The 22726-nt window shown below is 43.9% G+C and overlaps 2 protein-coding genes across 9 annotated transcripts in view; one reads left to right on the top strand and one right to left on the bottom strand.

Moving 5' to 3' along the window:
* The window catches only part of GDI2 (GDP dissociation inhibitor 2), a 28644-nt gene extending 22922 nt beyond the window's left edge, over positions 1-5722 (top strand). Inside the window, exons 7-11 of the mRNA XM_040248837.1 lie at positions 1312-1411; positions 2763-2934; positions 4311-4455; positions 4644-4698; positions 4788-5722. Coding sequence (XP_040104771.1) covers positions 1312-1411; positions 2763-2934; positions 4311-4455; positions 4644-4698; positions 4788-4934 — 619 coding nt within the window. The 3' untranslated portion in view covers positions 4935-5722. The remainder of the gene's footprint in view (positions 1-1311; positions 1412-2762; positions 2935-4310; positions 4456-4643; positions 4699-4787) is intronic.
* Positions 5723-7987: 2265 nt separating this feature from the next.
* The window catches only part of TASOR2 (transcription activation suppressor family member 2), a 67640-nt gene continuing 52901 nt past the window's right edge, over positions 7988-22726 (bottom strand). For 7 of the 8 annotated variants that reach the window (XM_040248829.1, XM_040248832.1, XM_040248828.1 and 4 more), the window contains 8 exons: positions 20440-21298; positions 18273-18699; positions 13789-17535; positions 11407-11532; positions 10573-10726; positions 9651-9756; positions 9029-9210; positions 7990-8407 (listed from right to left, as the gene is read on the bottom strand). In XM_040248829.1, the coding sequence (XP_040104763.1) occupies positions 8289-8407; positions 9029-9210; positions 9651-9756; positions 10573-10726; positions 11407-11532; positions 13789-17535; positions 18273-18699; positions 20440-21298 (5720 nt within the window). In that variant the 3' untranslated portion in view covers positions 7990-8288. Of the gene's footprint in view, positions 8408-9028; positions 9211-9650; positions 9757-10572; positions 10727-11406; positions 11533-13788; positions 17536-18272; positions 18700-20439; positions 21299-22726 lie in introns of all 8 variants that reach the window. The other variant, XM_040248830.1, reaches the window with a different exon arrangement.

The following is a 22726-nucleotide window of genomic DNA, read 5'->3' as shown; positions in this document are numbered from 1 at the left end:
CTTTTTATAATTTGAATTTGCATTTTCTGAGGACTAATGTTGATCACCTTTTCATGAGCTTGTTTTGTGAAATTTTGTGGTGTGTTCATTTGTTGTGCACATTGTTATTTCTGATTAGCTGTTAATCACATTCAGTGAGTTTTACAATTTTTTAAAAAGTTGTTTCAATAGATCTAGAATTCCCATGTTTAAAATATAGTTCTCATTTTTATGGTGAGGTTTTCTGTTTATTAATTTTGACTCATGTAATATTTTTGAACATAGATCTTTGAACAAGCATATTTGTTCCTGTACATTTTTATGGTAGCTGCATTTAACTCCCTGCATGTTTTAACATCAGTAATTAGGGCATTGTTTTGATCGCTTTTCTTTTTTCCCTGCATTTAGTAATCTTTATATAAAATTATATTTTATAACATGCATATTGCACATACTGATTGGTATACATTGTAGAGATGCTGGATTCTTTCTGCGATTGAGTGTTGATTTTGTTTTGAGTTGCAGTTAAACTATTGACCATTCATCTTGAACTTTTGGAGGCTTGATTTTATACTTTGTTGGTGGGGGGATCTTTTGTCTGGCTGAATCCTTAGTCCTAGCATAGTTAAGTGTGGTCCTTTCGTGTTGTCATTGGAAAGTACCAAGTTCCTCTAATATGGCATTATCAAACTCATTTATTCTTACGGCCTGTGGTCTCCGCTCAGGTCTTTTTGCTTTTCAGTTGTTGCTTTTAATGGATTCCTTGGGAGTCTCTCATGTGTATAAGCATTTCTGGAGTTAAGGATTTGAAGAGATTTTGTAATTTGGCTGCTTCCCATTTTGGAAGATTTTTTCCCCCCCAATTTTTATCTCCTCGTGCAGGCCACATTCTGTCTATGGCAACTTAAATCAGTAAGCCTGTGGACTGGGAGGTTGGTTCTTTTAGGGGAAGAGCCATACAGACCACATGAAGATCTCATGCAGCTGCTTCAAGTCTCTTATCTAGTTTCTGCCTGTTTTTAGTCAGTATCCAGTGCTTCCTGATTGTTTTTTTTGTTGTTCAGTTTTATTTATATGTGAGAATAGACTTATAAAGCTGTTCTCTTGTTACTGGTCAGTGTGGGTTTTTTTTTGACTATATTCATAACTGAATGTAAGACATCATTTAGATGGTTTTGACTGTTTTAGAATTGATGCTTTAATGACTTAAACTAATGCCTTTTGGAAGGAAATTGAACAAATGTTGCCTACTATTCATGAAAGTCTAAGAAAGGAGACTAGTAGTTTAAGCAGTTATAAATTACTAGTTGTAAATACTTTTTTTTCCCCTAGGCTAAGTGCTATTTATGGAGGTACCTACATGCTGAATAAACCAATTGAAGAAATCATTATGCAGAATGGAAAGGTGATTGGTGTAAAATCTGAAGGAGAGGTAAGAACCTTTTACAACTTAAAAAAATCATATTCTTGTAAAGAAAACTTTATTGTCTAGTAAGTACTTAACTTGGTATGGACATTGAGCCCGCATTTCAGACCACATACGTTGTCTTTATGGTAACTGGGTGTTCATAATGACTGAAAACTAGTTACAGGTGTGCTTTTGTTTAAAAAAATTTTTTCTGTGTTGATTGTTGCTTAATACTAAAACAGAAATTACGAATGTGCTCTAAATGAGAAGTTTTATCTATATGGTGTGGGTTGGTGCCTGTCTCCCAAATTTCATTTAAATTTAGCTTTATTTGTTCCACTTACAATTTATTGGTTGAAATGGGGCTTGGCCAATACCATTTTATTATTATTTATACAATTAATAATGTCAATAATAATTACCATGAACATTTATTATTTGGGGTTTAGCCATGGAACTGGCCAGGACAGTGTTTCTCAAATTTGAATATAAATCGTTAATTTCGTTAAAGTACTTTTTTTTTTTTTTTCAGTAGTTCTGTGGTGGGTTTTCATTTTCTTCCAAGTTCTCAGGGGGTGCCATTGCTGTTGATCTGCAAACCAGACCATATTTCTTGAACCATCAACTTTTACAAATAGAACTGTTAAAAAAAAAAAAACTCATATGTTAAAAAAAAATTTTTTTTTGGCATTCCTGATTGTATTCCATGGGTTCAGACCTTAATCTACACTCACTAGTTGACCCTCTGACCCTTTATTGTTGTAGATCTTTTGTAACTATCTTGTGCTTTTAGCATACACATAATAGATGTTTAGGAAATAGGGGTGAATATTTTAATCTGATATCTCAAGGTTCTTCTTATTCATTCTTCGTTTTAGGCAACTGCTTCCTCTTAGGACATTTCAGTGCTTTGATATAAAGAGGAAAACTATAATAACACATAAATTATCTTGCAACTTAAATTTTACTTAGGAAGTACAGACTTAAAATGAGTGATTATGGTTTGTTTGTACCATAAGCGTTTATTTCTCACTGGGTCCATTCACATATAATGACATTTCTTGAACAGTTTCATTTAATTCTAGCAGTACGTGAGCCCTCTTCTGCCCAGTTCTAAAGCTTTTATATGTCTAAATACCATGCAACACATTTTCTCTTATTTGAATAAGATTTAAAATTCATAGATTTGCTCCAGGAGAACTTACAGGGATTGTTGGCAAAGGTAGTTTTAATACTTATCATTAATTCACTAATTATCTGTGGTTAACTTGATGAAGATAACAGATGATGTTCAGGGAACAGTGGCATCATTATACCTTCTAAAAACATTGTGATGAACACTGAGTATTAGAAAGTCTTCAATGTTTTGTTGCAGATTGCTCGCTGTAAGCAGCTCATCTGTGATCCCAGCTATGTGAAAGATCGAGTAGAAAAAGTGGGCCAGGTGATCAGAGTCATCTGTATCCTCAGCCACCCCATCAAAAACACCAACGACGCCAACTCCTGCCAGATCATTATTCCACAGAACCAAGTCAACCGGAAGTCAGGTACGTTACAGAGGTCAGGCAACATCTGCATAAATTGCAGTTTTTATCTATTCTATTAGAGTGAAGAAACTTTAGTTTACACATGGAAAATGTGATGGATTTTAGCTCATAGAACTCCTAGACCATCACTTTGAAATGGACACGTTAGGCCAGCAGCCCCCTGCCTTGACTTCGACGCACCTCTTGGGGCGTCCCTTCCCTCCTCTGTAGAACCGAGAGCTGGACCCTACGAGTGCACTGTCTCTCTTGTCTGAATATTGTATGCTTGTGGGAGTTTATGCTTATTAGTTGACCTGGTTTCACTGTAACTTTTAGGCTGATGACAGCACTACTATTATGTCATGATTTGTCAATATCTATACTTGTGTTTGCCTTTAGCAGTGTGCTAGAAAACAACTTGGATTTCTCTGATTAAGATCACAACTTAGCTCTGAAATCATAATTTTGCATCTGTTTGCTTTAACCATTTGTTTTCATCTAGTAGCATTTCCCATCTTCCTTTCAGTTAGAGCCCTGAAGGTTTTATTTATATAAACTTCAACTTAAAAGGAACTATTAACCTTTAAATGGCCAACTATATATTTTCCATATAAGAAATCAAATCACAGAAGGTTATTACTAAAACAAAGGGACTTTGACTAAAGTAATCTTTCAAGGGTTCCCAGTAGATCTCAGGGTCTGGGAGAGAGTCAAGGTGAGGCCTTTCCTGGTGGTGGTTCATTGTTTAAGAATCCCCCTGCCAGTGCAGGGGCATGGGTTTGATCCCTGGTCTGGGAATATTCCACATACTGCAGAGCAACTGAGCCCATGCTCAGAAACAAGTGAAGCCTCTGAGAAGGCTTAGCACAGCCAAAAGAATAAATAAGAAAACAAAAAGATTAAAGGGAGCCTAGTAATTGTTTTCGGTATTGGAAATTATGTAGTTACTTTAGTGTTACGCAGACAAATATGGAATTATTATGAGCTTATGTCAACATAAGAGCAGCTTATGCTGTTTGCAATTTTTATTGCTTAAAAAAAATGAGAAATCAGTAGTTAAACCCCACTTTGGCTAGTCAGAACCTTTCTAAGTACAGGATTCAGAGAGGAGAGACAGGTTTCCATAGTTAGCTGTGGTAGCTGGGCAGACTCATGTCCACATCCACTACTCACTGCCATGTGACCCCTTCCTTCATCTCCAGTAGGCTCAAAGTGGCTGAATATTTGCATCCCCTATGTACGACTGACCGTGTTTGCCTCCATATAGAACTTGTCTCAGAAGATAGTCTGTTCCAAGTAATGTTAACTCACAGCTCGCTGAAGTTGGGGTGAAACCGAGTGCGCACCTAGACCCCATGTCCACAGGGCCTGGCAGTAGTGGCTTTGCTTGCTTCCAGATATCTATGTCTGCATGATCTCCTCTGCACACAATGTGGCCGCACAAGGCAAGTACATCGCCATCGCCAGTACAACGGTGGAGACCAAGGAGCCTGAGAAGGAAATCAGACCAGCCCTGGAGCTCTTGGAACCAATTGAGCAGAAGTAAGTGCTGGGTTTGTTTATGCCAGCTCAGACCCGGGACCGACTGGCTCCGTGGTGAACTGCACCCTTGAGAACAGTGAGCGCAGCCGTCGGCTCTTCCCAACCTCCTTGCCTGGGCTTTGAGTATCAGGCCCAGCAGTGAGGGGCTTGTCAGCTCCCTTGCTGACTGAGTTCTCTCTCCCCTCCAGATTCGTTAGCATCAGTGACCTCCTTGTACCAAAAGACCTGGGAACAGAAAGCCAGGTGAGTGGCTATCTGAAAAGGGTAATTACCAAGCTTCATTGGGTGATGTCACCAGATAAGTTTCAAGTCTTTGTGATTTTCATTTCCAGATCTTTATATCCCGTACCTATGATGCGACAACTCACTTTGAGACAACCTGTGATGACATTAAGGACATCTATAAGAGGATGATGGGATCCGAGTTTGACTTTGAGGAAATGAAGCGCAAGAAAAATGACATCTATGGGGAAGACTAACAGCAGTACATGTTATCATCTAATTAGGACAAACTTAAAATTTGGCAAATGATGCATATTGTATGAAATCAGTATTGTAAGGCCTGCTTTTGTAATCAAAACTGAGAGATTGCGGAGCACTGTACCAGTAAATATTCCTCCCCTTTCTAATATCATGTATTAACTTGTTTTCATGGAGTGGCTCTTCCGAATTGGTGGGTTCCCACGTACTGTTCAATTTAACCAATGTTGGCTTGTGTTTCCTAGTGAAGGATCATTTTAAAACCTTGTGATACTGATACAGAGAACTTGATACAGTATTTGTATCTTTTAATCAGTGTAGCCTTTGCAGTTATGAGCTTCCGCTGTTCGAGAGCTGGGTCAGTGCAGCTTGCGTGCCATCTTGTCCTCTTGACGGTGAGGAGGTTCAGAACTGAATGTCTGTAACCGGGGACAGCGTCCCTTACTCCTTCCCACCCCTTTCCGTTCACGTCATGTGTCAGGACAGTGCCCACCCAGCCCAGCCACAAGCTTGGTTTACATGGGCCTCCAGTTCTAACCAAACTCCAGACTTGGATAGTCTTTTGGAGGAAGCCTGTGTGCGGTGTTTTAACCTATTAAAACTGATGAGCGCAGAGGGGAAAGAAACTCATCATAAAGCAGGTAAATGTAGGAGCTTCTTCTGTATCCCAGATGTGGCTTCTTCAACGGACCAAGCTGCAGCACAGTATTGATTTGACAGAACCTCTGCTCCAGTGATGTCTCCAAATGATTTCTGTACTGCAAATAAAGCCAAACTCTGGAAACCAGCTCCCTCTTGTTCGTCTTTTGTGTCCTGACAACTCAAGAGCTAGTGAGTACTGCACTGGCCTGACAAGCTGCTCATCTCCTTCACTAGAGCTGGAATCAGATGTGAGGGTGAGTGCTGAAGACCCCCGTGGACGGTGGAGCACCGCCATCAGGCTGCACTGTGAGTAGACCCTGAATTACATCCTGACACAATGTTTATTAGAGCCTCCTAGGAATTCCAAGTAGTGGTTTAGAAACACTCTTGTCATGAGAGAGTAGAGGACCCTGCCAAGTGGAGTAGGTGCTTTAATATTTCCATTTATTTCAGATTATAGCTGCACATAGTTTTAATGGTACCCCCTTTCCCCTGGATAGTTCGAGCCTCACTTTATGCTGTTACTACATCAGAGGAATGAGGACATTGTGACTATTCTCGGGGTCTGAGTGTTGATTCTTACAGATGAGTCCGAAGGACATAGACTAAGGTAGGTCTCTGCTCTGTTAAAGGATTTAGGGTAATAATTACCCAGGTGGTTACTTTAGCTCAGTCTCACACTGCCCACTTTTGGGGGGGCTTGTCCTGCACATGGTATGCACCTCCCTGGATGACATCCCCGATCATCCCAGTTGAAACTTCTGCCCTTTCTAAAGAGAGTTATCTAAAATTCCCACAGGCTGCCCCCTTGTCACACAGTAATTCACACCGAACTGTTAATGCAGCAGAGGTGCCCGCTGGCCTAGTGACAAGACAGAGAGCACCAGCATGTCTTCATGTTCTGCATTCAGCATATTTATTGAACAGTAGTATGTCGGTGCCAGGCCAGTGGGTACAGGGTTGTCGAGGGCAGAGTCTGTACCGCAGCTCAGCCTAGTGTGCCCACCCTCTCGGCGTGGCTCAGCCCTCAGTCACAGGACAGATGGCCTGGCAGGCGCCTGTGGGCCAGTCTCCGTCTTCAGCAGAGGAGGTGGCAGGGCAGGTGCCATGCTGGGCAGGTGGCGGGTGTGTCAGCCACGTGCTCTCCTTTTCTGTAGTGATTTCTGATTAATTCAGGGTACCTAATTCAGCTATGGTTCTCTTACTAGATTCTTGTCCCTGGGGTAAAAATTAACTGGTTGGTTTTCTAAGTAAGAGCTAGGGTAAAGACAGTTAAAATTCAACTGTATTCCTCCACCTAGGAAGACAAGTGAATTTATTAGCACGTTGGGTTCAGTAGGGGCAGGATATGAAGCAGGTAAAATGACTTCCTGAGGGACAGGCCTAGTGTGACCCCAAGAAGGCCAGGCCCGGGGGTGGGGGGCGGTCCTGAGCTGTCCCCTGCTGGATCCTGCTGCTCTGGCCAGCTACACCTGGGATAGAGGAGCACCAGGCAGGTCTGTGAGGACGAGGCCAAAGGAGTGAGGCTACAGTGAGGTAAGTGGGAGCATTCCTCTGGAAGCAGCTTATTCTAAGTGGCCTGAAAAATTTAAACCGCTATAAATCTTCCCTAACACATTTAATTTTTACCATAAAGTCATTGCAGAAGCAGTTGAATGATTTTTAGTTGAATGATTTTTAGTTGTCTTTATTAAAAAAAAAAATTAGTTACAAAAATCTTTGTTCCAAATAGATACTATGTATCGTACAAATGTTTTTTGCTTGGTTTTGAGTTTTAAAGATTATTGTAGAAATTATTTTTAACATAAATAAATGATTATTTCTTCCTCAGGACTGATTTTGTAGTGCAGTATTTACATAAACTGAGTAAATGAAAAATGACGGTTCATAAATTTGTACCATTTAGGAAAAAACTAATTTCATGTAGTGTAGCATGAATAACAGGAAATATAGCCGCTTAAGATTCTATGTGGTAAAACCTTTAAAACAGACTGTCACATGCATTACAGATGCATTTTTGACCCTAACATGCAAAAACAGAGCTACTGGTTAAAATAGGTGTACTTTTTGCTACAATTCAGTATACTTGTAAAATTCTTATTTTTAATATTAAGTTCAATTAATAGCTGTGAAAACATTCTGTTCAAAATGAAAATATTGAACACTGCAGTCCAAAAGCCAATGAATAAGTACACTGCTGGTGTGAACAAAGTCATTCTAGCAATGTGTAAAACATGAAGGAAAACATTTCCCCAGGTTGCAAAACACTGATTTGAGATCTCAAAGATTTGCAAAGAAAAGGGAAAATACTAATTTATTGTTGGCATCGTCGATGTCTAGGTAAGCTGCAGTTGAGCCACCTGGATAAATACAAAATTGATAATTCTGTCTTTAAAACAAAATAACCAAGAACTGTTGTGTAAGTAGGATGATATCTACTGGGGAAAATACCCAGGAGTCTAGGTGACATTGTCTTCTGTCTGCAAGTGAAAACGTTTATCATTCAGAAAGTAGTTATTCATTAATGATACTTGAGAAAGTCCCCTTTATGCCAAACCAGCAGCAATTCCACCCCTAAATAAACACTTTAAATTTAAAGCATGATGTGTAACATACCAAACAATTTCTGAGCAACTGGTTTCTCATAGACACAGATGTCGGTATCTACCCCTGTCAATTCCAGCTCACATGGGAGTGTTTGGGAAGTGTTCTTACCAGTAGCTACCCTGAAATGGAGCTGCTACTTTCTGTATATTTTCAATAAAGTCATTTACATCTGTCACAAGGATGCCACTATTTTCAAAGACTTCTCTGGAGACCACAGGCTTTTCTGTAAAAAGAAAAATAACTATTTTGGTGAACAATTAATGAATTTGTATACAGCTTTTAAAAGGTGTATACACCTTTTAAAACTACATTATATACGAGGGAAGGAAGGAGCCTGTGTCAAATGAAGAACAAGACTGGAAACTTTGGGGTCAGCTGCCTTGGGGATGGGGTGCTGAAACCATTGATGGGCCTTCATTCCTTAAAACCGTAGATGGTTTCACTTAACAGACCTTTATCTAAGGAAATAAAATCTGCTCTACTCGCCCCAGCCTTGTATGTTCAGGCTGCCAGTGACTCCACCTGGAAGGCCATTTCCTGGCTGACGACAATCAGGTAGCACTAAGGCTATGACTTTGGAGAAGGCGATGGCACCCACTCCAGTCCTCTTGCCTGAAAAATCCCAGGGACGGGGGAGCCTGGTGGGCTGCAGTCCATGGGGTCGCTAAGAGTCAGACACGACTGAGTGACTTCACTTTCACTTTTCACTTTCATGCATTGGAGAAGGAAATGGCAACCCACTCCAGTGTTCTTGCCTGGAGAATCCCAGGGACTGGGGAGCCTGGTGGGCTGCACAGAGTTGGACACGACTGAAGCGACTTAGCAGCAGCAGGCTGTGAATTACCTGTCAGGAAGACGGCAAACCTGGCGTAGATGTACTGAACCTGCAGGTTCACCAGACATTTCAGATGCTCAGCTTTGGTTGATGGTCGAGAGTCACACTGGTGATAGTGAAGCAGCTCAATGATGTTTGCACTCTGATACGATTTCAATATTAAGTTCTTTTTATGTGCAATTGAATCCACTCTGAAAAATACAATGTTAAATTTAGATTAGTCTAAGTTTGTGAAAGGTTTTATTTTCCTGTACCTTAATTTTCAGTTTTATTCCTAGACTTTTTATCTTCACTATAGTCAGTCATACTCCTTCCCCTTTCATCTGGTCTCCACTTACTCCTGATCTTGAACCTTCCTCATCTCCCCTCTGAAGTGCTCTGGTAATGAAGCCCTGTGAGGGCTCTGCCCCTCCCTGGCAATGCTGGCTCTCAGGTCTGCTCCGTTGGTTCCTCTCCAAAGTACACACCTTTCCCCAGCCTCTGTGCTCAGCCATTTCCCCTCAAGATCTTATGTAAGTCCATGACCTTGGGGCAGCACTTGACCGATGCTGGTCTAGAGCTCAGGGAGCACTTCCAGGTGAACTTGGGGGTTCCCCACCCCACCAAACCTCACCTTCCATGAAGGTCTTACCTCACATCTTCCTTTAGCTTTTTATTTTCCCTGTAGTGAAGCAACCACTTCCATCTTCCATTTCCATTTAGTTTCTCTAGGATTTTGACAATTTCCTTCAGTTGAACTAGAGATAGAACAAGTTTAACAAGATGTGTTTTAGGATTGCTGGCTCGTCAAAGCCGAGTGATTACCTGTGAGAAATAAGGCCCCGTGCTTGTGTGTTCACCATCACTGCCCCCTCTTTCGCAGGGTGGGCTTCTCAACCCAGCCCCTGCCCACTCATGCTCCCGCAGGGAGGAGTGAGTAGAGGCAGCGCTGTAGTCATACAGACCATGGACATGGAGAAGTGGGTCCTGCTGCAGCAGGCTTAACACAGAATCTATAAATATCTGCAACATTCATGATACAAGTTAAAGTTCAGTGCAGAAGTGGTATCCGTATTTCTCATGTGGCATCGTAGCTACAGACTTGTACTGTATATAAAGTGCTGCCCTGTGCTCTGACATCCTTCTGTGTCGGTCACTGCTCCGAGAGAAAGCAGATATGAGTGTTCAAGCAGGTGGCTGAACAGATTGAGTAGCGGTTTTTAGATTTCTCTGGTATTGATGGGCGCGTTGATGGCAACGGAAATGGAGGAAAAGAGGGCTAATTCTAAACAAATACGTAGCTGACGATTTGCCAAAGGGAGAAATTGAATATAACAATCTCTAATGTGTATGAATAGTTTAGCTGCATTACTGAGCGGTCTGGTGGGGGAGGTGACTGGTTAATGCAAAAGATGTGAAGAGCACAGTGCTTAGCACAGCATATGGCAGAAATTAAGCTCTCAGTATATGGTGACTGATGTTTAAGTTGATAATTTCTATTTGATGAAATATTTGGGTCACTGGGCAAGGAGAAACTGATTTGACTATATAAGAAAGGAAAATAAGAGACCAACCTAATGTTAAAGTCTCTAGTAGTTTGTCATCTGATACCACAAAGCCTCCTGTCCGAAAAAGCTCTTGGTAGGTGTCATTGAGGACGTCTTCAGGGCTGTCAACTCCAGCAAAGATGACCCTGGGAAAGTGCTTCAGCTTCAGCAGAGAAGGGATCTGTAACATAAGAGGTTCCCAGTGAAGACAGGCTCATGGGGTCACTTCTGTCACTTTTAAAGGGCATCCGGACTCAAGAACAGCTGGAAATACCTTAACCCTGACGACTGACCCGTTAATTACACAGTGGTCTCAACTCCGGAGGTGGGGGATGGAGTTTGGGACACCTGAGGTTTGGGACGTGTATCAGGTGGCAGGCTCACCACCATCTCCAGCTCAGTGCAGTCTGCTGTGGGTTCAGTTACTCTGTCCTGATGCAGGACTGCTTGTCCCCAAAAGGGGCTTGACCTGGCACAATTACTTTATTCAGTTAATAGGTAACCATGGTAACAGAGTTAAAATTTTCACAAGTCCTTTTAAAGCAAGACTTGTTTCTGTTAGATATCCAGAGGTGCAGATTTGTATTTTAGGTGGAAAATCAGTCTCTTCATTGACGTTCTCCCTTAGTTACTGTGAAGATATTCTTAACTCGCAGACATAACTTGCAGATCAATATCTTAATGACAACATAAGTATCAGCAGCACGGTATCTCAAACCCATTATCTTCCCACTTAAGATTCAACGGTATCAGGTTTTAACCTCTCCCCTAAATAAAAAGGCAGTGATGAGGCTAATTTCAGAACAACATAAAAAATGTTCAGAATAAGTTTCTCTGTAAGAAGGTGATCTCCAAACCTACCTGATGGAGGTGGGATGCTATATCTTCATTTCTGATGATGACTAAGAGTGCACCTTTCTCTCTGTGAAATACTTGACAGAAATGCTGAGGTTCGATCTCTGTGTGGCCTCCTTTCCTCAGGATATTCTGAAAGATTTACAGATAGCTATTATTTAAGAAAGGATACTTGCACAGAACTGTTAGAAAACTGCTGACAGAAGTTATATAAGAAAGCACATCTTATTTACTAAATTATGTCCTAGTAAGGCACATAAATGGCAGTTTGTCTTTACTACTAGATGAGCACTTTATAATGAAACTTTTATGTCCATATCAAAGACTGATTCTTCAGAAACATCAAACACACATACTCCCTCTGAAGGGAGTTACCCTGGGGATGAAGATATTTACTTTAAAACTGCCGTCTCAGTCAGTTTTTCCAGGACTTGGACTAGCCCTGATGCCTGTGCACTGCTCTGAGTATCACTAGCGAGGGCGGATGATGTAGAAGCTGGCAGACAGTTGGACGGTGTAGGCTCTGGGGTGTAGCAGGTGCTGGGGTTATACTGGGCCTGGTTACCAGGGGTGAGGGGCATGGCTGTATCCCACAGAATGGCCCTGCAGTAAGCTTTGTTGAGAGGATAAGCTCGTGTAGTTAAGTTCCTCAAGCTTGTCCTCTGATTTTGATGCTGTTCTGGTCTGGAGGATTCTGGAGGGTTGCCAGTAACACTGTCCATCATTTGTTATTTCTTTTATAAAAGTAAGGTGTTACTTTGGTCAGTCTCCCTTGGATCTCAAGTCAACCTGAATTTTGACTTTCAATTCTTCATTCAAAATGTATGGTGATGCTAATACAACACTGTAAATCAACCACGTGCTAAGTCACTCAGTTGTGTCCGACTCTTTGTGACCCAATGGACTGTAGCCTGCCAGGCTCTCCTGTTCATGGGATTCTCCAGGCAAGGATAACTGGAATGGGTTGCCATGCCCTCCCCAGGTAAATCAACTATGCACCAATAAAAATCTAAAAGTAAAATGAAAAATGTATGGCAATGTATTTTCAAAAATACTCCTACAGATGAAATTTATTTTAATGAAGAGCTCACTAAAATATCTAAGTATTTAATATCGTTCATCACTTCACGTGTAAACGGGGCTTGACACACCATTGGGTGCTCTGGAACAGACGAATCTTCCAGGAGAGCTTTCTGAGCTACAAACACTGCTCCTGTTTATACTTTATTCTCAATGTATTTTACAAGGTGTCCACTTGCTCATTTGAGGAACACAGTTTGTTATTTTCTGTTGTAAATAGTGGTCGTGTGACAAAATATTACCATGAAACAATATAGTCACTTGAAACGTGTGTTATATACAAGTACTCCAGCTATAAATAAACTAACATCCTCTGGTTGCTCCTGTATGGAAACCAGCATCACTTGTGCTCTGCTGAGGACATAAGAACCAAGATCTTGCACTGCTGCTTTTGAGAGGGAATCAAGAAGAAAGCAAGTGTTCTGCTGACTGTGGCAGAACAGGGACTTGGCCCTGACTCATGTCAGCACATGTCAAGGTACGGCTATGCACTGAGCCAAAGAAAATCAACTCTAATTCAAGGTTAAAAAAAATTATTTACGGATTACTTTTGGAGGCGAAGCACCTTCCAAAAAAGACTGAAGGCCATTTCATGCTGTATTTTTTTCAACAAAACTGCTTCCCCAAATGGTGTGAAATGGGAGCAATGATGGGGGTGGAGGAGACCACATCTGGCAGCCATCTGTGAAAAACCATGGACAGCAAAAGGAGCCTTGGTTGGGAAAAATACCAGTTACACAGAAGATCAGATTTCACAAATTTGGGAAAAATAGATACTTAGAAATCAAATTTAAATGATACTAAATTGGAGCCATCAGCGTCTCCCAGGAGACCGTCTCTGGCTCAGTCACCTGGGGAGCTTCGTGAGGCTGCCCTTCCTCATTTAGCCAGCCACCCTCCGGGCGGTGGAGAAATACTCTCTACAGCACGGCTGCTCTTTCAGAAGCACTCCTCAGCCCCTTCCAGGGGCCTAGGGTGGTTGTCTCAGTGCTGCTGTGTGATCCTTTGACCCAATGGTGACCACTACGCTTTGGGAGGCCCTCTCTACTCTCTACCCTTTGGGGAGCCTCCTCAGGCCTGGAGGTGCTCAGTGACCAGGGCGACATGGGGAGGACCCCCAGGAGGCAGGCACATAGGACCTTACCCTGCTCTGTAGTGGCCTTGGGGACAGGGAAAGACTGAGCTGAGAAGGTATAACACCACATTGTGGCTGCTTTCTGAAGCTGAGAATGCTGTATTAAAAAAAAAAAAAAAACTTGGACCTGCAATCAAAGTAATAGAAACTGTAGGAAAAATCTGGCACCTTACCTTTGTTCTTACAAAGAAGGACTTGTCTTCAGTCTCCACGAGGTGAAAGAGGAAGGTGCTGGAACACGCCTCCCTCACCACTCGCTCCAGCTTGACGCGCAGGCTGGAGCACAGGTCGGCCACCAGGTCCTCGTAGGAGGCGGGCTGTGGGCTGCAGACACACAGCTCACTGGGCATGGCTGCTCCCAAAGCCACAGGTGGCTCCGTGTCCTGGACCACCTGGCGGCTGCTCAGCATCACCTTGTTGAACTCGGCATACTCGCTGAGAATGACAGCAATGTCGTTGCGCGAGTCTTTCAATGTACTGTTGTATTTCAGCTTGTGGAGGTGGAAGGAGGCGGTCTGATTCTGGTCTGAGTTTGTGAGGTGATTTCTACCATGGCCACACCCCTTCTTCCAGGAGGAGGAGCGGTCCACATGGTTGGGCATCTGATGCACGACTGTCACCACAAGAGGACTCCTGCTTCGGGAGGTGGGAGGCAGCCCCGGGCATGTGGCCATTGGGGTCCCAGGAAAAGCCCCAGTGGTGACCTGGGGTGGAGGCTCCTTTGGAAAGGCACCGGGCAAAAGGGCAGAATGCCGAGCGGCTTCCATCTTCACAATTTGTTTCAGTTTGTGTGCAAAACGCAGGTGCTCCAGGTCTAAAGTGTTCTGGGTGAGGTCATCTGTTCCCTGCCAGGTGTCCACCCAGGAGCTGAGCAAGCCACACGGGGCCGTGCTGCTGGGGCGCCGCCTCAAGCCCTGCAGGGTTCTTGGTGTGTCTCTGAGGTCTCTGGTCACGGTGAAGTTGGCATAGCTCCTGGGGACCCCACGGACATCTCGGATTTGGACGTAAGAGGGCACACATGTAGCTTCCTTCTTCAGTCCACCCAGCCAACTTCTGGGAGGAACGCTGGTCTCCAGCCCTGGAACCTGGCTCGCGTAGCCCCAGTTGTGGTCATCACTGGTGTTCAGGCTCAGGAAAGAGTTGTAACTGTCTTTGGATGCACCTTCTCTTTTCCCAGTGTGGCCACATTGTGAAGCACGGGACTCTTCTGTGTTGTATCTGGGGTGTCTATACTCACCCAGAGAGTCCTGATCTGAGTCTCCAGAAAGGGGTTCATAGTAGATGTCAGAGATCACGCCCACACCCATGCCTCTGCCTGTGCCTGCTTCGCCTGCACTCACACCTTGCAGCTGCTCTTCAGAGACCCCACCAACAGGAGGTGCACCAGATCGGGGAGCAAAGGACACAGAGGGCTCTGGACTGGCATTCTCGCCGTGGGCTGCAGTACCTGGGTGAGCATCAGCCTGCAGGTACGTGGGGAGAAGTCCGCCACGGAGCAGATCCCATACTGCACACGGTGACCCCTCCTGCAGCAGACAGGCTGACTCCTGTCTGCCTTGTGGAGAGGTGGCGAGCAGCTGGGGGCCAGCACCTCCTGGATCCACAGCTCTTCCCTGTAACTCGGCTTCACTATCTTCACTGTCGAGCAGATGGGTCATCCTGACAACTGGGACTTCCTGTGTCGGGAACCCTGTCCCTGTGTCGCTGGGGCCTGTGCTGTGGGCTGTGGTAGCCCCGCCTGAGGGTAGTGCAGGCTTGGGGAGCTCTGGGTGCCCGTGGGTCTGCGCACCCTCAGCTCCAGCAACCGGGTCGGAGCGCAAGGACTTAACCAGGATGTAACAGCATTCGTGTGTTTTCACGTCACTACTCAAAACATCTTCAGGAAGGCTCTGAGTGCTGGTCACCACAGCACCTGGTGTGGCTGTAGAAACAAACATGTCAGCAGAAGACCTGTTTTCAGGGATCTCTGCAGGACTGAAAGGCTCACTGGTCTCCAGGACACGATGATGTGGGTGGGGGCTGCAGGTCTCCACACCCGTGGACTGCAGTGGGTATCCTGATGATACCAGGTTTTCAAGAGAATCTCCATACGTGACACCGCAGGCAGGCTGGGTTACCGTGGCATCGCAATCTGGCTCCTTTCCTGAGAGAGAGAAGTCCTCCCCACATTTACTTGGGCCAGTTTCCTCAGTGACGACACCAGGAAGGATTAAGAATCTACCTTTTCTTCCTGCGTGGTTCTGTAATTGTAGAGGTATTTCAGCAGAAAGTTGCATCTGCTGTACCTGAGCTGAGTTATCCTGTTCCACTGTATGGGTGGCAGTAACAAGAGAACTTTCATTTTCTGTTTCGGCCAAATCTCCTGACTCGACCTCGCAGAGCCTGGTGCTTTTCTCACCAAGTGCGTCACAGTGTTTCAGACCACGTGGAGATGTGGCCTGAGCTGGTGGTGCTTCTTCCACTGGTGCCTGGGGGTCAGGGCTGGAAGCGGGTGACACTTCTTCAATCAAGGAACCGAACGGGAAGTCAGAGGCAAGGTGAACTTCCTCCGCAACCTGCAAGGTACACGTTTCTTTAGAAAGTATGAAAGCCACTGTCTGTAAATGATCACCTTTTCCCTCTTTGTTTTCTGGTTTCACAGACGTGTTAGCAGCAGAGTTCACGTCTCTGTTTTCTATGAAAGGAACCCCTTTGGACATGAGTATTTCCTCTGCCATCTCCTGAAGGTCTACGCAGGGAAGCGGGGCCTCCTGCAGTCGCTCCACTTCACCAGTGGGCGCTTCTTCCCTAAGATTCATGGGTGGTGATAGGGTGAGAGTGAGGTCAAGGTTGGAATCCTCCTCTGATACCTTGAGGCTGACCTCTCTATTCACAGACAGGCCTGCTTCTTTGGTAAATGTGGAATTAAATGATTGAAAACTAATATCTTCACTGTTCAGACCACTCTTGTTCTTCTTTAGTTCTGAAGAGCCACACAGAGTATTCTTTATTGATGCGATGCAGTTAAGGGAATCCTTTTTTCCCAAGGGGACAGAGGCTGACGATGGGACTACTTCAACCTGGGACGGCTCTATTATTTCTTCTGAAGAGATGCTCAAGAGATTCTGTGTTGGGAGAAGGAATTCTTGAGAGAGTTTCATTTCTTCTCTGGGTAACAAGTAATTTGAACTTTTAGCCAATGGTAATGCTTCTATTCCCATGGGATTATCAGATGGTGAAGGTGAGCCTGTCACAGCCTGTCCCTTCTGTAAGGAACATGTTTCTTCAGCAAGTGTCTCTCTATGCACTGAGGAGGCATGGAGGTACTGAGTGCCCCTTTGTCCTGCCACTGCCAGCGAGGGGTTTTCCCCAAGGCCCTGCATCTGTGACTTTTCAAATGTGGATACACAATGTCTAAGGCTTGCAGCAGGTGACACCTGTTTAGTCAACTCCACGTTAAAGGCTGTAGGTTTGTCAGCTCTGTTGACAGCTTCTGTCTGTACTGGCATGTAGGCACTTTTTTCCAAAGTGAGTGTAACTGGTTCCAGATTAATCATCATGTACCCCATATCACCCTTCCCCTCCAACAATGGCTGACATTCTTTGTTTATGGGGCTGCTACACTGGGTAAGGCCCTGCAGATCATCTGCTTCTGTTTCCCTTTGTGCATGAAAAATATCAACTTTGCTCTCAAGGGTGCTGTACACAGACTTCTGGCAAATCATTGATGGACTGTTGATCTCATCATAAGTCTTGGCAAATGTGGTTTGTGGGACAGTATCATTATAAGAGGTCACTTGTGTGTTATCAAGAGGCTCAAAGGTTTCATCTTCACCAGGAATAGAAGGTCCGTTAGCTTGAGTGCTTCCAATGCTAGGAAGCACAAGATCGGAAGTCTCCACTTTACCTGATGACTCTTGTTCAGCTTTCCCCCTAATTATCTGAAATGATTAAAGCAAAAGAAATAAATGAAAAAAAAAAACAAAACCCTAGAGTCTAAAATACATAATTTTTAAAAAAGAATTTACATATGGGAAGAACAGACTAAGAATGATTTTAGCTAGCTCTGTCCTTCTGAATCTTCACAGGGCAGAGATCAAGCAAATCCCTCTCTTCTTACATAGGCTTAAAATACACCGGAGAGAGAGATTTTTTAAAAATACACACATAAAAGCTCCAATAAACACTATTCTAGGTAAGACACAATAAGTATTATCCAGCTCAGAGAGAATAAGTAATTGGCCCCAAATCACACTACTAAAAAGCTAATAATTATGGCTGGCTCCTAGATCATCTGACCCTTACGATTCTTTTCCTATTTTCACTTCTTCAATCAGGATGGTAGATAAGCTCCAACAGCAGACAACATGGGGCTTGAAAACTTAAGTTTCTGGCATTATAATCCTGTACAGAGTTAGATAATCCACTTTCCTAAAAGAAATCAGTGCCTTGTTTTGGAAGTGATTTTATGTACAAAAAAATTTCTTCAAAATACCAGCGGGGGGTGGGAGGGCGGTTCATGTTTGGGAACGCATGTACACCTGTGGTGGATTCATGTCAATCTATGCCAAAACCAATACAGAATTGTAAAGTAAAAATTAAAAATAAATAAATAAAAAACAAACAAAACAACAAAAAAAAAGTAATACCAGCATTTTTAGTATTCAGCTTTACTGACCTCATTATTATAAGAACAGATGAAATTCTGGCTTTCTGGGCTTTCCTGGTGACCCACTGTTGCAAACATTTCTTTCTGTTCATTCTGCACCCAGAGCTCCAGGCCTCTCACAGGAGACTCTGTGAAAGGACGCAGGGGATCAGCGCCAGGGCAGGACACCTCAGCTGCATGGGCTCTGGGAGCCTCACTGGCCTCCAGCAGAGGGTCTATGGAGTACCTCTCTACTCCGGAGGGCTCCTCGATTTCACCGAACTCAAATGACTCTAGTGTGCTATTTATGGACACGTATTTTGCTGGGTTGCTGTGTTCTACGACTTTCCGGGACGACCGCACAACTTTGTTCTGTCTGCTATAAAACAGAGCCACCCACATATGCAGCAGAAGCTTCACCTCTTCCACGTTATCCGGTAAATCAGTATTCCAGGGCCTGAGGGTTCAAAGAAGGAACAAATGAAAATCATTGAAGATGACTCTTTTAGATGACTGTCATATCATAAAGCAAGTGCCTTCATCATTAACCTTAGTTTTTATGTTTTCTTTTAAAAATTACATGCTGCTGCTGCTAAGTTGCTTCAGTCATGTCCCACTGTACGACCCCACAGACGGCAGCTATACCAGGCTCCTCCGCCCATGGGATTTTCCAGGCAAGAGTACTGGAGTGGGTTGCCATTGCCTTCTCCAAAAATTACATGAGCATGAAATAAAAATAAGACAAAAATGAAGTTAATTAACAAATAATTACAATGCATCTCATCTCTTCTTTTTACAGAGACAGAGCAAGGAGCTGGAAATCAGAGTTTTAAGTGACTTCTTTCAAAACACAAACTCTGTGAGTGGAAGAACCATGATCAGAACACAGGCCTTCCTGCTCTGAGCCTGGGGCTCTCCCCAAATTCAATGCGAGCTCTCCTGGGACAAAACAGACACCTTATGTGAATAATGGCTTCAGTGACTTCCCAAATCCTCATCTTCTGGCTTCCGGCAAGTCTGGCTAACCTATTTCTTTTTTAATTCTACATGTCTAACAGTTGGGAATTCTGAAGATTAAAGTAGTCAGGCAGTTCAGCAGAACTGCACTATTTTCAGATCCCAGCTTTGAAGACTCTCCTGAAACCAGAAGGGAGACAGAACACACTTCTGGCCATGTGCCAGGCCAAAGAGCAAGTGTAGTGAGTCAGAAGGGTTACAGAGCAGGGCTTCAGTGAGGCAGGGTTCAGGGAAAGGAAGTGACCCTCCTGAGCAAATGCAGGCTCTTAGGTGTGAGCTGGTCCTGGAGCGAGAGGAGTCCGAAGGAATTCAGGGCCTCGCACAAAGCATCGTCCCCCTGCCATGAACTGAGGTCACAGGCCAATGCTCACTGCTAACAGCGATAGTCACTGTTCAATACCAGTCTGTCACCATGCAAACCCTCATCACATGGCTATTATTAAACTCATGTTAAAAACATTGCCCATAGACTGTCACCCTTCCCAGGTGTCATCTGGACACTGGTGAGAAATGTAGACTCTCAGGCCCTACCCCAAACAGAGTCAGAACCCACAGTTCAGTGAGCGCCCAGGTTGAATATCAGGAAGGGCCAGAAGTGCTGTTCTGAGAGCTGGAAGAGCCTTGACTCCACACCGAGGCTGGTCCACGCTCCAAAGCCAGTGCTTTTAGCTCTCCGCTATTCTGCCTTGGTCCCTAAGGAAGATTGCTAGAAAAAACCTATGTAAACATGCTCACTCACAGCAATGTGACCAACTTGACAAGCTACAAGTTTTACTTTTTCAATTATTTATTTACTTATTTGGCTGCACTGGGTCTTAGTTGAAGCACATGGGATCTAGTTCCCTGACTAGGGATTGAACCTAATCCTAATCCTGTTTGGGGAAGGAGGAATCTCAGCCACTGGACCACCAGGGAAGTCCGCAAATAATTCTTTAAATGTTTCTTCTGGGATTCAGTCTGCAAAGCATTATTCCTTTACCTCACTATTTTCCACCAAGATCTTATTTACATATTACAATTCAAGGACCAGAAAGACTCATGAAGGAGTATCTCAATGATCCACTGCTCACTATTACTCCGCATTTACTGGATTTTACACCCTTCTTTCTCCCTCCTCAGATTGAGCACAGCATCCCTTCTCCCTACATCGAGGTATCTACCCAGTGTCACCCCTACTCACCCATGCAGCGCTCTGATCACAGTCTTCTCCAGCGGGTTGTTGGTGTACTTGCTGTCTAAGCTGAAAGAGTAATCTGCTTCGCATGTGAACGTGACCTTAAAGGAGCCATCACAGCAGAACACGGTGTGTGAGGAGCAGAGGAAGTCATGCGGGCCAGTGGGCGGCAGCCTGGCCCTGTGCCTGAAGGTCAGGGCCGTGGACAGCTTCTGTATCGGGGACGTCAAGTTCCGGCGCATGAAGGGTATCACCTTCCCCACAGGGGTCCTGATGTCAGAGCCTCTGGTGCTGCTCTTGGCAAAGGCCAGGCCTGTGCTCCCCCTCTTTGAATGTTCCGTGAGGAGCAGGGCGTAGGAATGCTCTGCAGCCACAAAAGAGCTCTGGCTTGCATCAGAACTCTCGTGGGTCTCCTTGGGAAGTGCTGGCTGGGCCTCTGCAGGGGCCCAACTGCCAGGACCCATGCTCTCTTCCTCTGGGCTGACTGTGGGGTCTGATGACGGACTACTCTGGTCAGAGAACGGCTTGGGTAACGGCCCACCTCTCTGACTTTTAACTCCTCTGTGGTATTCGTGGTCTGATGTCCCACACAAAGGCTGTTCTTTAGAAAGTGGAACACTGTTTTGCGGCGGCTCCAGGGAGCAGGGGAGGTTTCTGGGCTCGGGGGATGGTGTGCTGGAGGTAGCAGCACTCAGAGCCAGGTCGGCCAGCATGTTAAGGGCCTGGGAGTCACAGCCGACAACGGAAGTTTCAGTCGGGGCTTTTGGGGCCACCGTGACATGTTCTGGTTGGGCTGTATTTATACTAATAACATCTTGACCACTGGAAATTTCTGATTGAAGCTGTAAAGCAGTTTCTCCTTTGGCTTCAGTGTAAAAGAAAAAAAGATATATAACATTTGATTTCCATAGAACTAATTCTTTGTTGTATTACTATGCTCAATGAAAGTTAACAGTTAAGGGGACGTATTCAAGAAAAACCTCTTGGTATGTTGCAAAGTTTTATTAAGTTTTTATTATCAGACTGAGGTCTTGTCCAGTTCCCTGAGGCTTTATAATGTGTTTACCAGAAGAACCAGTCCTAGGGAGTATGCATATTAATTTTAAAAAAAAAATCACCCTTTGAAACTGCATGTACTGATCTACACATAAGGCATATTGCTCAGCTAGAGAAATATACAAAGACCAAAAAAAAAAAAAAAAAAAACCCAAACAAGAAAACAAGACTTCTGCCTTCAGAGGGCTTACAGTCTAGTGAGAATCTAAGAGTCTCTAAGTTTAAACTGTATATTATAGAATGTTAACATACTTCCTTAGAAATCATTTTACAAAAATCATTTATTACAAAAATCACCTAACTTCAAAATAGAGATGATTTTAACTATACTGATGTTTAATTACAATGTTATGATAATAAAATATGAGAACTGTTTTAAAAATATTCTGAATTGCCAATTAACTTCAAGTTTTAACACTTCAGTTTTTATATTGAAAACATTTCCTCTCTACTCTGCAAAAAAGCAAATCTCCTCATCTAATGATAATTCTTTCAGCAGGTAGTCAAATCTCCCCATGTGCCTTTGGTCAGAAAACACACACTCAGGTGGTTTACTTGCCTTCTCAGCCTTCTTAAAAGTGGTTATCACAAAGGACAAAGTTCACAACAGTACTAGGCAGTGAGTCCCTGTAGCAGGTGGCTGGATGGACAGAAAAGCCAACTGTGCCCCTCTTTATAATTAGAAGTAGCAGGTCTGACATGAATTACCAACTTGTCTCCAAAGGCCAGTGACAACACGTTTACAGAGGAAACTCTGGCTTATGAGGTCATCAAACAAAAAGATCAGAGTGTGTGTATGGTGAGGAGGGTGGAATTAATCAAGCACTGCCCAGTTTTTATTTAACATATAAAGCTCCAAGGGAGTAAGGTGGGAGAAAGTGACTCAGAGAGTTGTCTCATGAACCCCCTGGGTGTACTGGAAACACAAAATCCATTTTAGGATCGATGTGTCTGCTGACAGTTCATTCTACCCTTTAATACTGTGGCTCTTACACCGAGTGTCATTCTGGATAGAATCAAGCAAAAGAGTCCATTTTAATAAATGTGTCATTTCAGGTAACAGAGAAGGCACTGGCAACCCACTCCAGTACTCTTGCCTGGAAAATCCCATGGATGGAGGTGTCTAGTAGGCTGCTAAGAGTCGCTAAGAGTCGTCGCTAAGAGTTGTGTCACTTTCCCTTTTCCCTTTCATGCACTGGAGAAGGAAATGGCAACCCACTCCAGTGTTCTTGCCTGG

The sequence above is a fragment of the Oryx dammah genome, unplaced genomic scaffold, assembly GCF_014754425.2.
Source record: "Oryx dammah isolate SB20612 unplaced genomic scaffold, SCBI_Odam_1.1 HiC_scaffold_10, whole genome shotgun sequence".
Classification (NCBI taxonomy): Eukaryota; Metazoa; Chordata; class Mammalia; order Artiodactyla; family Bovidae; genus Oryx; species Oryx dammah.
The sequence above is the reverse complement of the archived record's forward strand: the minus strand, read 5'-3'. Positions and strand labels throughout refer to the sequence as shown.